At 38.7% G+C, this 13,375-nt stretch overlaps 1 protein-coding gene across 1 annotated transcript in view; it reads right to left on the reverse strand.

The window, feature by feature from the left end:
- Window positions 1–13,375, reverse strand: part of pcdh15b (protocadherin-related 15b) — a 462,078-nt gene that overhangs the window by 267,779 nt on the left and 180,924 nt on the right. Inside the window, 2 exon segments of the mRNA XM_060938905.1 lie at window positions 3,336–3,470; window positions 8,433–8,639. Coding sequence (XP_060794888.1) covers window positions 3,336–3,470; window positions 8,433–8,639 — 342 coding nt within the window.

A 13,375-nucleotide genomic window follows, 5' to 3' on the forward strand; every position in this document is an offset into this window, starting at 1 on the left:
CAGCACACCTCTTTGGGATTTTATCTCTCATAAATAAACAAAGCCATGCCATTGTATTGATGCACTTTCCTAGTTGCCTTAGGTTCTGTTTGGGTCAAAATGACCTTTTTATAAAAGTAAAGAAAAAAAAACACTTTAAGTACTTTAATTTCTCAAAGAAAATTTTGTTTAAAAATATATATTTTGATTCCACAGGTCAAGTGTAAAAGGGTAACATTAAAACATGCATCCATCCATCCATCATGTATACCACTTATTTATTCAGTTCACAGGGAAGCTGAAGCCAGTCCCAACTGATTTTGGACGAGACGCGGGGTACATCCTGGACAAGTTGCCAATCTATCTCAGGGCGAACACAGACATGAACAACCATGTACACTCGCACCAATGGGAGGAGCCAGTTGACCAAATCCACATGTCTTTGGACCGTGGGAGGAAACCAGAGTACCCGGAGGAAACCCTCACAAGCACAAGGAGAACATGCAAACTCTACACAGAAAGGCCAAAGCTGACCACAAGGTTCGGACCCAGAACCTTCTTGCTGTGAGGCGACAGTAAAAACCATCGCACTACTATGCCGTCCCAACATAAAACCAATGAATTGTAATTATAGTCAGTGTAACAGTCTCTACATTTCTGACCACACTCCTGCTCCAGTCACATGAATCATTTATTGTGAATACATTATTTACTTCACATTGTATAAAATTCTAATAATTATGACTTTTTTGAACAAATAAACCTAAATAAATGGTGGGATATCCGTTGCTAAACAGTATCAATAGCAGATTCTGTTCTAAATCTGAATTACTACAGTGTGAGCTCCTAATGAAAACAGCATTAGCATATCCCATAATGCTAGCCTCGTTAAACAAAGTATCTTAGCCTCATTGCACTACCATACAACAGCCATTTGTGTGTACATTTCTGGTCTCATGGCACAGTAACAAAGGTGGACCTAAAGTTCCTAAAGCGCCTTAGGCATGCAGCGTGAATCAGCAGGAGTGCTGTGAATGCTAATACTGATCCTCCGCGTTATCATTCCTACTCGCTCCTTTGGATCTGCACTTTCTTCCTCTTCACTCTTTGCTGTTATTAGGCTTATCCACAGGATTAAAGGAATGGCTATTTAGTAATTATCAGCAAAAAGAAACATAACATCTTGTATAGCAGAAGGTTGCATTGTAAATGACACATCTCTAGCCAGACATTCAAGGTAATAAGCTGGTGTAATTAGGCTTTGCAGGAAAGCAAGACAGTCACATTGATTTTATTTGGTTCCAGCACTCACATCCAGGAGTTTCTGAGGTTTGGAGTGCACTTGGAGTAAAGAAATGATGATCCTGGAGAAATTCCAGCTAGCCTGTTTGCAATACGTAAACAAACTTGTCAATTTGATGGCTGCCAAGCAGCAAGGTCTCAAATGATGCCATGTGCCAGTTAACAGCTTTGCTGTGAAATGAGATCCTGCCACACTTCAGCCTGATTAGGTGCGAGCAGTGATCTCTCTGACGCACAACAACTATATACAGTGTTCACGTCATTTGTCACGAGAGCTAGTTCGATTTATGAGCGCACTTATAAGCTCTCACATATCAGACATAACAGTGTAAAATTGAATCAATGTGCTGTTAGCTTAGGAAGTCAATTATATTAATCACTGAGGTCAGGCTACAGAATAGATATTGACAGTAGCATTGGCAGGTGTAGAGCTGCCTTTTGATTTTGGCCAGTGAAAAACGTTGAAGATTTCAAATCAAGCTAGCAGCCATATGCCCTGTAAAACACACACCGCACATAAATCAAGTTCGAAGTGGAGAACTGCTGGGAGAGCTGAAGCTGTAGTACTCCACAGCAAGGGGCAATCAATCCTCAAGTCATAACATCATCTTCTAAGGACAGAAGCACAGTGTTGCCAATCCAAAGCACAAAAGTTTTAGTATGGTTAACACACAATCTCTGTCTGCTACCATAAGCACAAAGCCATCATCGCCCCAAGGTGCAGCTGGAACAAGAGCCTCTCTTGTATGTCTATCCAATAAAAAAAAATAAAGTAAAAAAAAAAAAGCAGTACACATGCCTTCATTCAGTGTCGTCTGTGTTATTAACGTACAGTAACCATAGGTTATGCCGGGATTCCATCCATGTGGCCAGTGGCATGAGAAGACAAGAACATCGAACTCAGAAGCTACAGTACTGTGCAAAAGTCTTTGGCACCCTGTTTTGTTTTTTTCATGCAAACTTTGTTATAGATTTCTATTTTATGACTTCTACATCAAGTCAGTGCATAAAACATTTTAGAGTTCCAACGTTCGTTTTCCAGCACAAAATTGAATGTTACCGAAAAATAAAATAAGTTTGTATTTGAGCAGCAAGTTGCATAAGAGAGCACTTTTCAGATTAAAAAAGAAAACATAATGAAGGCTACTGGGTTTTGGTGCAAAATGAAGAAGCGAGTGTGACAGTCAAAGTGTCCAGAAGAACTGTGGCTGGTTCTGCAAGATGCTCAGTAAAACGTACAGTACAGCTCATTTCCGCATAAAACTGCACTCACTGTGCCTGAGACTACTATTTATTTATTTATTTATTTATTTTTTAAATAAAGGATCGTCTCACACCAAATACTGACTTTATTTCATTTATCATGCCTTACTGCTTACTGTTTATAGTATTTTTTTAATGTAGAAACAGTTCATTTCATTATTTTTAAGCTGTTTTTGGTCTATAGCATTGCTTTACATGTGCCTAAGACTTTTGTACAGTACTGTACTTTTTTCATCATTAAATCTTCTTGTAGAAAGGCACTTGAATGGCAGACTTGCCGAAACATTTAATAAGGGTGGCAACTGTATTGCATTACATTACAGATGCACTATTTATCTCTTTCCACAATTTAATTTTTCAACGAAAGCTCTTACACTGATTGCTTTCTCTGTTGCCTAGAATCGATCCCCAAACTCTAGTTCCTTCCTTCTTTTTAACTTACGTATGGCTTTACAGACATAAAAATCAAAGAAACTTGGCAAAGAGCATTCTGATTGCAAATGTGTGTCGTTTGCCAAAGAATAAATGATGGGACAGGAAATTGTTCATCCTTTGTATGAGTCACAATAGACTCTTGGTCAATTATTCTTGGACAAAACACTGGTCATAAAATGTAGCACTGCATTCTGTCATTGTAATACAGGATAGTGAGAAAATCAATATGTAGTACAATAATGATTCCATGTAGTTTGTATCTCTTTTTTTTTATCAAACTGAGCTCAGTTGTTGATATCTATCATGTCTAATGGACTCTTGTCTAGAAAAGAAAGGATGGAGGTAACAGTTCTTACTGTGAAGCTGTAACTCTTCTGCTCTTCACGGTCCACAGGCTTTAGGAGTGTCAGGTAACGTGCAATCCCACTGGGTGACACCGCAAAGATGCTTTCGTAGTTGTCCAGGGAGATTCGCACCATGGGATCTTTGGTCTGTATGAAACATCAATCAAAGTCAATGCCAGCGCTGTCACAGTTCAGAATGAGAGAGAGGAAAAAGCAAAAAGAGAAAAAACACAGCAAAGGCAGAGAATAGAGGCTTCATTCACTGTGGGATATAGAATAAAATTTATGGGACAGCAAGAAACAACCACTGAAGAACAAATAAAACAGACCAGAACAAACGATATTAAAACTTAAAGGGCGGTATTCATAGTTGAGTTAAGCGCACATCAAAATTATGCACATTCGTGTTCAGAACTATGGACTTGCCCAATACTGACCATGCACTTAAGCCACTTTTTTATTGTGTAATATAAACTTGAGTGGAACACAATGCCACTGTCTGACAGTTTCACGTAACCGCCATGTGAAATGTACATTTTGGCTGTAAATACACCTGAAAACTATTACATTTCATTCAAGTCCGATATTAAATAAATGTGTAACTATAACACTAATTAATCAGATCATCCCTTTACAAACATTAAAATAACATGTTTTTCTTTCTTACACACAGGGCTTCGGAGGCTGAAACATCTTAATCTGAGATGTTGCTTTCCTCAAGGACTAAACTTTTCATGGACAGATTTATGAACAACACTAAATGTGATCTACAAGTGTAGCAGGTGAATGTTTGGTCAGCTTATCCTTCAAACCATGGACACATTCTACAACTTGCGTACAATTCACTCACACATTACAATTTCATGACTTTGATTTAGTGTCTTGTGGCATTCATAAAGCGGGCATAAATAACTGTTGATTAAAATAATAGTATGTGCTGGATCAAGTGCTATTTTATAAGCTGTTATATAATGAGGGTGTAGGCCATATTGTTGGCATGTTGGAAGCCAAACTCCTATTAAATTTTTATTTCAATGATTGAGAAGCTGGCATTCATAAAATCATACAATAGTTCTTTGTTCATATTTCAATTCTCTTGCTTTTGTTTTGCATTTGCGAGTGAAGAAAACCTAATGGAAGCAAAACAAAAAAGCACTCTCTGCTTCTTTAGTCAGCATCTTCTATCCCCCCATTTTTTCCAGGTTTAAAGCCAAGTACTTGTGTTTAAATGTGGTCGTCTAAATGTTATTAATAAACACTGTCTCAGTGACCTCAACTTCAGAAAAAAATATAGCAACAACAGAGGCATAAACTACACACAAGTGATTTGCATCATCGAAATGGGACAACCAGAAAATCAATCAAGTTCAAACTCAAGCTCCTGTTTAACCTCTCTCTGAATATGAGTAACTTATCCTATCCTCCTAACTGACATACTGACACATTTTGGACTTAAGTGTCCAATTCTGTATATGACACAAAACAAACAAAGCAGCCTGAGGGGGAAAAATGTAAAATAAAAAAGTCAGGTTTCTTGATTTTCCCTCGTTTTGTCGAGGCCAAAAAATAACTTTTTTTTTCAGTATTCTCTGAAAAATACTCCATAAAGAAAAATCAATGAAAGTTCAGGTATGCCTATTTCAGTGGATGTTTCTTCAACCTGAGTCAAGAGCAAAAATTAAGCCAAGGGGTAAACAGAATTGTCTGTACAGCTCCAAGACATGACTGTATCAAACATTTTTGCAGCTTTGAAGTGAGGGTGGCAGCTGGAGCCCAACTGAACCCGACTGAATCTTTGGGGAGAGCTTTAAATAGCAGTGCAGTGATGCTTCCCATCCAAACTCACAGAGCAAGAGAGGGTCAACAGCAGGGAGTTGGAGAACATCCACATGTCCATATCCAGATGTGCCAAGCTGGTGGTATCATACTCAAGAAGAGCTGGAAGTACTGCCAAGGGTGCTTCAACAGAGTTTTGGGTTTTAATATTTGTGTAAAAGTGATATTTCTGTTCTTTTTTTCAGTGAATTTATAAAAAATATTAAAACCTGTTTACATCATTCATTCATTCATTCATCTTCAGTAACCACTTCGTCCTTTTCACAGTGAATCTGGAGACTATTCCATGAACAGAGGGTCTACAGAGAATACACCATTGCAACAGAATGAATGAAAAAGTAAATGAATGAATGAAGGCATGAACAGATTCCTCTATTCATTTCACGATTAAAAAAAAATACGTTATACTCAGGCCGTAATGCACCAAAAAGTGATGGGATATGAATAATTTCAGAACACCACCTGTCAACGAGTGGTTCTCCTGGCTTCTTCAATGGAGTAACGGATGGGTACACTGGTTAATAACCATACTCACACCGGTGATATGTGTGTTGCTCCATGGTTGGACCATGCGTCCTACAATGCTTGAGAGGTATGATGACGAAGATAGTGCATACTGTCATGGAAAGACACCAGATGGTGAGAATGGACTCAGACGAATTTTCAAACTGGTCTCAGAGCCCATACGAGAATTATAATCCCCATTTCTCGACTGTGAACGAGTATGAACTATAGATAAAATGAGAAACTGTTCATTCTTGCTTATGGTTGTTGCTGGCTAAACAATAGTATGACAGTCATGTTTGATTTGTATAATGTAATCTGCATATTTTTCTAACTGTTAATCTGCCATTTATGTAGAGATGTATATGTCTCGCAAAAACAGCAGTATAATCATTTCCATTTCCCCTGTTAATGAAGTGCCTGTTTGAAAGCCTGCATAGGAAAGACAGGGACAGAAAAATGTATTAGGGAAAGACTTTTGCTGTATTATAATTATCAAACAATTGATAAAAGGGGGTGGCAAGGTGGTGGAGTGGTTAGCACTGTCGCCTCACAGTAAGAAGCTCCTGGGTTCAAGCCCAGTGGCCTTTCTGTGTGGAGTTTGCATGTTCTCCCTCCATGTCTGCATGGGTTTCCTCCGGGTGCTCCGGTTTTCCCCACAGTCCAAAGACATGCAGGTTAGGTTAACTGGTGGCTCTAAACTGACCGTAGGTGTGAGTGTGAATGGTTGTTTGTCTCTACGTGTCAGCCCTGCGATGACCTGGCGACTTGTCCAGGGTGTACCCCGCCTCTCGCCCATAGTCAGCTGGGATAGGCCCCAGCTTGCCTGCAACCCTGTACTGTACAGGATAAGTGGCTACAGATAATGGCTGGACGATAAAAGGGGGAATGTGTAGAGGAAATTTGCAAAGTACTGATTTTTAGAGAAGCGAGTTTTAGGAAAACACCGTCTATATAAGGTAAGGAATGTCATTATAAGTATGTGTGTGTGGAGAGATAGTGTTGTTATTAATGGCACACACCCAGAGAAGCAGCTCCAGGACAACAACCGCAGAGCAAAATGCTCTGACCACCATCCATGAAGGGAAGAAGGAAAACACGTGGCATGCCGAGACTGTATTAAAAGTGTGCGCATGTAAACAGGAAGGGCTTCTTTCCTGGGTGAAATGCTGGTATTCACTGCTTAGAAGCCTGCTTTCGTGAAAGTATAATAAAGTCAGATTTCTGTCTGCTTTCTTCTCGTCTCAAGGTGTCTATTTATTAATTTTTCCTCCACAATTCTGAATTGAACAAGAATGTAAAAATGTCTTCGACATCATTATGAACCTCACTAATTAGGAGATGTTGCTAATGAAGTTCTGCCAACTGTTTATTACTGCATGCTTATGATATAAAGTGTCCTACAGAACTATTGGCACCCCTCCATAAAAATGATCATATCTAAGAAATATTTTGAAAGAAATGCAAACAAACTGTCACTTATTATTTTTCAACTCTCAAGCATAAGCAGTCTCTGAATACAAGTTATTTTCCCTGTGTAAATACTGTACGAACTGAACTTTTGGACTTCTCTTCAAGGGTTAAGGTGATGCAAGACCCTTTATTCTTCTTGCCATCAAGAGACTTCACTAGCACAGAAGTATTTTTAAAATGATTGAGACACCTATTTCTAGCACTTCCAAGATTCACACTTTAAATGTTTTCAGAGGTGGGGGATTATGGTAAAACTTTGTGCATCGTTAGATGACTGACTATTTAGTCTACAAATGGTGTAATAAAACTCTATAGTTATATCAATATTGTAACTTGGACTGAGCGAAATAAATCTGCACTGCGCAGTTTTTATGTTTATGGCAACTTCCATTATGTGAGCTGTTTTGCTTCTCTCAGCAGTGGAGATAATGATTCTGTGGCCTTAGTTGTAAATGGATTTGATCTAGCAGCAAACAGCCATAAAAACTTGAGGGGAAAATGACCATGGTGGCTGTGGTTTATTCACACATCACTAGTCATTAACCTTACATGAATTCGCTTTCTTGCGCACACTGCCCTCCACAGATAAGATCCCCAGAAGATATGCTCATGGTCAGATCAAGTGTGTTCATCCGAGCTCTCGCTCAAAAATTAAACACAAGTAGACGTCACGTCTTTATGCTCAGAAAATGGCAAGGAAGGCAGAACATAAAAACTACAATGCAATGGGAGGAAATTATTTGTTCACCATTTCAGCCAGTACACTTTGTTTACAGTTCCCCATTAGATGTTAGTCCTTTCAGCTGCAAGCAGTCCTCGAGATTCACCACATTTTCAGTGAGATATTTCAAAGGCTTTGCTGGCAGGCTCAAAAATGTAATCTAAAAACAATAAAACTAGGCACAAAGCGGCAATAATTTTGAGCATTAAGCAAATTAAATGCCTGAAAAATGGAGAGCAGAGCCAAAAAAGAGAGATCAAGAGAAGACAGCTAAGGACTTGACAGCTTTACTCATACGCTAGTAGCACGTACATTAATAGCTACAGGCAGTTGGCTAGGTATGAGCTTCAAGAAGGAGCCATTAAATATGACACAAACTGAGACGGCTTTCAATTATTTACAAAGTCTAGGATTATGTGAGAAGAGTGTGTTAGACTTTCAGGCATGTCAGTTTGGCAAGGTGATGACACCAAGCCTTTTTATGAAATAAAATTATTGTTTTAAACACATTTTATGTAATCAACTATTGTCTTCTGGAGGAATCACTCGCCTTACATTGGAGTTATTCTCCTCACCTCATCAGTGTCATTATCCAGAGCAATGATGGTAAGTGGGGAGGAGAGACTGGCACTGCTGGAGATTGTAGTGCCAACTGGAGCGGATTCAAGGATGAAGCCTTGGTATGTGTTTGCCTGGAAATACGGTGCCTGGTCATTTTCATCCAGTACCTCGATATGGAGATTGGCGAAGGCTGGGAGTGGATGTCCGTTGTCTTGCTCTGCCTGAAAGCAAAATCCAAAGAGATCGGTCTGTAGATAGAATCTTGTTCTCTCAAATTAACACAGAGCTCCAGAAACTATTTACACAAAGATTCATTGAGTAATTAGAAATGCCAGAGGTGGTGATGTGCATTAATTAAGTTTCCGTCTTTTACAATCATATGCTGTGTTTAAATCCTTACACTTCATCAACCCAATACACAAAAGGGATCCTTATTACTGAAAGTCTTCATGCTAATTAGATAATTACTCTCTGTTAACTTCAGTTGTAACTTGTACAAGTTTAGAGAAGTTTCTGTGATGGAAGAAATACAGAAACCACAGTAATTAAGATGAACAGGCTCACATTATAATGAGACTGACACATATCTCTGTATATCACTGTATGTAAAATATAATTAAGGAGTCTCTCACAGGTTGGTAGTGAAGATGAGGTTTGTAAAAACACAATGAGACAAGCTACCAAACAGCTGCAGCTGACACTGTAATGTGTTAGACAGTAAGATAAACTTCACTAATTGGAGGACGTGTAGTTAATAAAGTGCTTTACATGAATGCCAACTGCTGACATGTAACTGTGCCATTTTTTTAAACCACATTCTTATTTTTATGTATAGTGCCTTCAATACAGTGGTGCTTGAAAGTCTGTGAAGCCTTTAGAATTTTCTATATTTCTGCATAAATATGACCTAAAACATCATCAGATTTTCACACAAGTCCTGAAAGTAGATAAAGAGAACCCAGTTAAACGAGAGAAAATATTATACTTGGTCATTTATTTATTGAGGAAAATGATCCAATATTACATATCTGTGAGTCGCAAAAGTATGTGAACCTTTGCTTTCAGTTCTGGTGTGACCCCCTTGTGCAGCAATAACTGCAACTAAACGTTTCCGGTAACTGTTGATCAGTCCTGCATGCTGGCCTGGAGGAAATTTAGCCCATTAATCCATACAGAACAGCTTCAACTTTGGTATGTTGGTGGGTTTCCTCACATGAACTGCTCACTTCAGGTCCTTCCACAACATTTCAATTGGATTAAGGTCAGGACTTTGACTTGGCCATTCTAAAACATTAACTTTATTCTTCTTTAACCATTCTTTGGTAGAATGACTTGTGTGCTTAGGATCGTTGTCTTGCTGCATGACCCACCTTCTCCTGAGATTCAGTTCATGGACAGATGTCCTGACATTTTCCTTTAGAATTCACTGGTATAATTCAGAATTCATTGTTCCATCAATGATGGCAAGCCGTCCTGGCCCAGATTCAGCAAAACAGGCCCAAACCATGATACTACCACCACCATGTTTCACAGATGGAATAAGGTTCTTATGCTGAAATGCAGTGTTTTCCTTTCTCCAAACTTAATGCTTTTCATTGACACTATTTTGGTCTCATCCATCCACAAAACATTTTTACAATAGCCTTCTGGCTTGTCCACGTGATCTTTACCAAACTGCAGACCAGCAGCAATGTTCTTTTTGGAGAGCAGTGGCTTTCTCCTTGCAACCCTGCCATGCACACCATTGCTGTTCAGTGTTCTTCTGATGGTGGACACATGAACATTAACATTAGCCAATGTGAGAGAGGCCTTCAGTTGCTTAGAAGTTACCCTTGGGTCCTTTGTGACCTCACCAACTATTACACACTTTACTCTTGGAGTGATCTTTGTTGGTCGACCACTCCTGGGTAGGGTAACAATGGCCTTGAATTTCCTCCATTTGTACACAATCTGTCTGACTGTGGATTGGTGGAGTCCAAACTCTTTAGAGATGGTTTTGTAACCTTTTCCAGCCTGATGAGCATCAACAACGATTTTTCTGAGGTCCTCAGAAATCTCCTTTGTTCGTGCCATGATACACGTCCACAAACGTGTTGTGAAGATCAGATTTCGGTAGATCCCTGTTCTTTAAATAAAACAGGGTGCCCACTCACACCTGATTGTCATCCCATTGATTGAAAACGCCTTACTCTAAGTTCACCTTCAAATTAACTGCTAATCCTAGAGGTTCACATACTTTTGCCACTCACAGATATGTAATATTGGATCATTTTCCTCAATAAATAAATGACCAAGTATAATATTTTTGTCTCATTTATTTAACTGGGTTCTCTTTATCTACTTTTAGGACTTGTGTGAAAATCTGATGATGTTTTAGGTCATATTCATGCAGAAATATAGAAAATTCTAAAGGGTTCACAAACTTTCAAGCACCACTGTAATTATTCACACTCTAAAATATGTTTTATGAAAATATTCTTGTATAATCCTTTATTAATAATTTATTTATTAATAATATTTTAGTAATTTATTTATTCAATAATTAAATTAATGCAAACAAATTGTCATTCTGGAAAAGCTTATACTGTAATTTACTCTATCCACATTCACTGGATATAAGCAATCACACGCTTTGATTGGTGACTCTACTACTAGGCTATCACCTCATATACCATGAGTAGAAAAAAATAAAATGGCGGACCGTGTTGCTGAACCAACCGATAACGAAATAAAAACTCTACTCGAACACAAAACCCCCAAAAATACAAAAAAGCAGTAAAATATGGAATAAAAGTATTTGATGGTAAGAACATATTTTTTTTCCAAGAGTGGTGATTAGAGCATTTTCCACAAATTGCTACTGTCATTTTGCCAGTTTGTTTACATCCATCCATTATCCGTAACTGCTTGTCCCATGCAGGGTCACGGGTAAGCTGAAGCCTATCCCAGCTGACTATGGGTGAGAGGTGAGGGTACACCCTGGAAAAATCACCAAATCATCACAGGGCTGACACATAGAGACAAACAACCATTCACACTCACATTCACACCTACAGTCAATTTAGAGTCACCAGTTAACATAACCTGCATGTATTTGGACAGTGGGGGAAACCGGATCACCCGGAGGAAACCCACACAGACACAGGAAGAACATGCAAACTCCACACAGAACGGCCCCCGTCAGCCACTGGGCTCAAACCCAGAACCTTCTTGCTGTGAGGCGACAGTGATAACCACTACACCACCGTGCCATCCAGTTTGTTTACATTCTCACCGGAAATTATTTTGTCTGACATTTTGTACAAAGTTTTTATTTATTGATTTTTGCAAAAAGTAAAAATAAAATGCTGTGTTTCTCAAAATTCAGTGAATATGGATATAATAAAACTATTATTCCACTCAATCTCATCGTACATGGCTTATAGCCAGCTTGGCGCTACACGCCTCTTCGGCTATCAGCTCATGTACGACTTGATTTTGTGGAATAACTGATAAATATCCCTGATCAAAAAAATTCCAGTGCAGGGATTGGCCAAGGATGGCTCACATAACATAAAATAGTTCCACCATTTTTTTTAAACCAAAAAAAAATGTATATGGTGTGAGTCAGTCATGGTGTATTCTGGATAGACCACGAACTGACGTCTCAATTTCAAGCTATATGGCCGACTCAAGTCACAGCTGTGGCTCTGCGAGCATTTCTGTGTGTGTAGATCTACATATCACGATCATGCCGAGCAAGGCAGGCAATAGCACGGTACTTTGCATATGCGCAGGTCGAAGGTCACTACGACATAAACAACAAACATGGCTGCCTCCAGTGAGTTTTAGTTTGGAATTTTTTTTTTTTTTATGAGGGATATAAATCAAATATACCATGCACTGAGAGGCACTGGAAATTATGGATTCTCTGAGGTGACTGGCATAGTGCTACTTTCTGAGAGCGCAGCCCTTCAGAAAGTAGTCCTATGCCAGTCAGCTCAGAGAATCCATAATTTCAACCGGTACCTCTCAGTGCATGGTATATTTGATTGTTATTTTTCACTTTATTTCAGTGTCCAGGAACTATTTTGCCTTTATCAGCTGTTTCCCTGAGGTATAAATATGACATTGCACAGATGTACTGTAAATTCCCTTTGTCATTCATTACAATGGGAAAACCAAAAATTGCTCAATTCCCTCTGCAATGTGTGCAACCCAACTCTGAATTCTCTGTCTAAACATTAACTTAATTAACATACATACTATACGTACTCTGGGTCTGTGTACACTGACATCTTAATGCCATCCTAAAGTTCTGAACAACGTCCAGTCGTAGTTTGCCATTTGCTCAGTTTTACTTAGTATTTCAGTATTAGGGATGAAACGGTTACCGGTTTCACAGTAAAATTCCCAATGGTTAGGATTACAGTTTCAAATTTTAATTCTCATTAAAACCATGGTTGATTAAAAGCTTACAGTAATTCCTGTCCAGCATCAACCAAAGTGAGCAACAGTCTCCCAATATCAGTACGTAAATGTTGCATGCAAGACATTTGTTGTTTTTGTATGGCATTTAAACGAGTCTCCACTTTTCAAACCCACGCATGAGTGAACTGTGAATGGAAAACCATCCTCGCACCTGTTTTGTGCACTTGTATCATGTACACATATGTGCACAGGTTTTTAATGGCATGTTTTTGGTTCTAGTCATTGGCTGGCTCCAGTCAACAACTACAGTTTGAAAAAAATCATTGTGGCTGGAGTCCGACTCGGTTGCAAAAGAGATTCAGTGTAAAAGTTTCCAAAGACTCAAGGCTTTGAATGTATGGGAGAACTTCAAAATTATAGCAGCATTAATACCATACACGAGTGTACAAGAAAAGGCAAAACCACTATAAGTGTTGTCTATTCATGTTTCTTAAATTATCAATACTGTAATAGCGAAAACTTTTTAATATAATTTGTCCTTGTAGCT

This window comes from Neoarius graeffei, chromosome 14, assembly GCF_027579695.1.
Source record: "Neoarius graeffei isolate fNeoGra1 chromosome 14, fNeoGra1.pri, whole genome shotgun sequence".
Classification (NCBI taxonomy): Eukaryota; Metazoa; Chordata; class Actinopteri; order Siluriformes; family Ariidae; genus Neoarius; species Neoarius graeffei.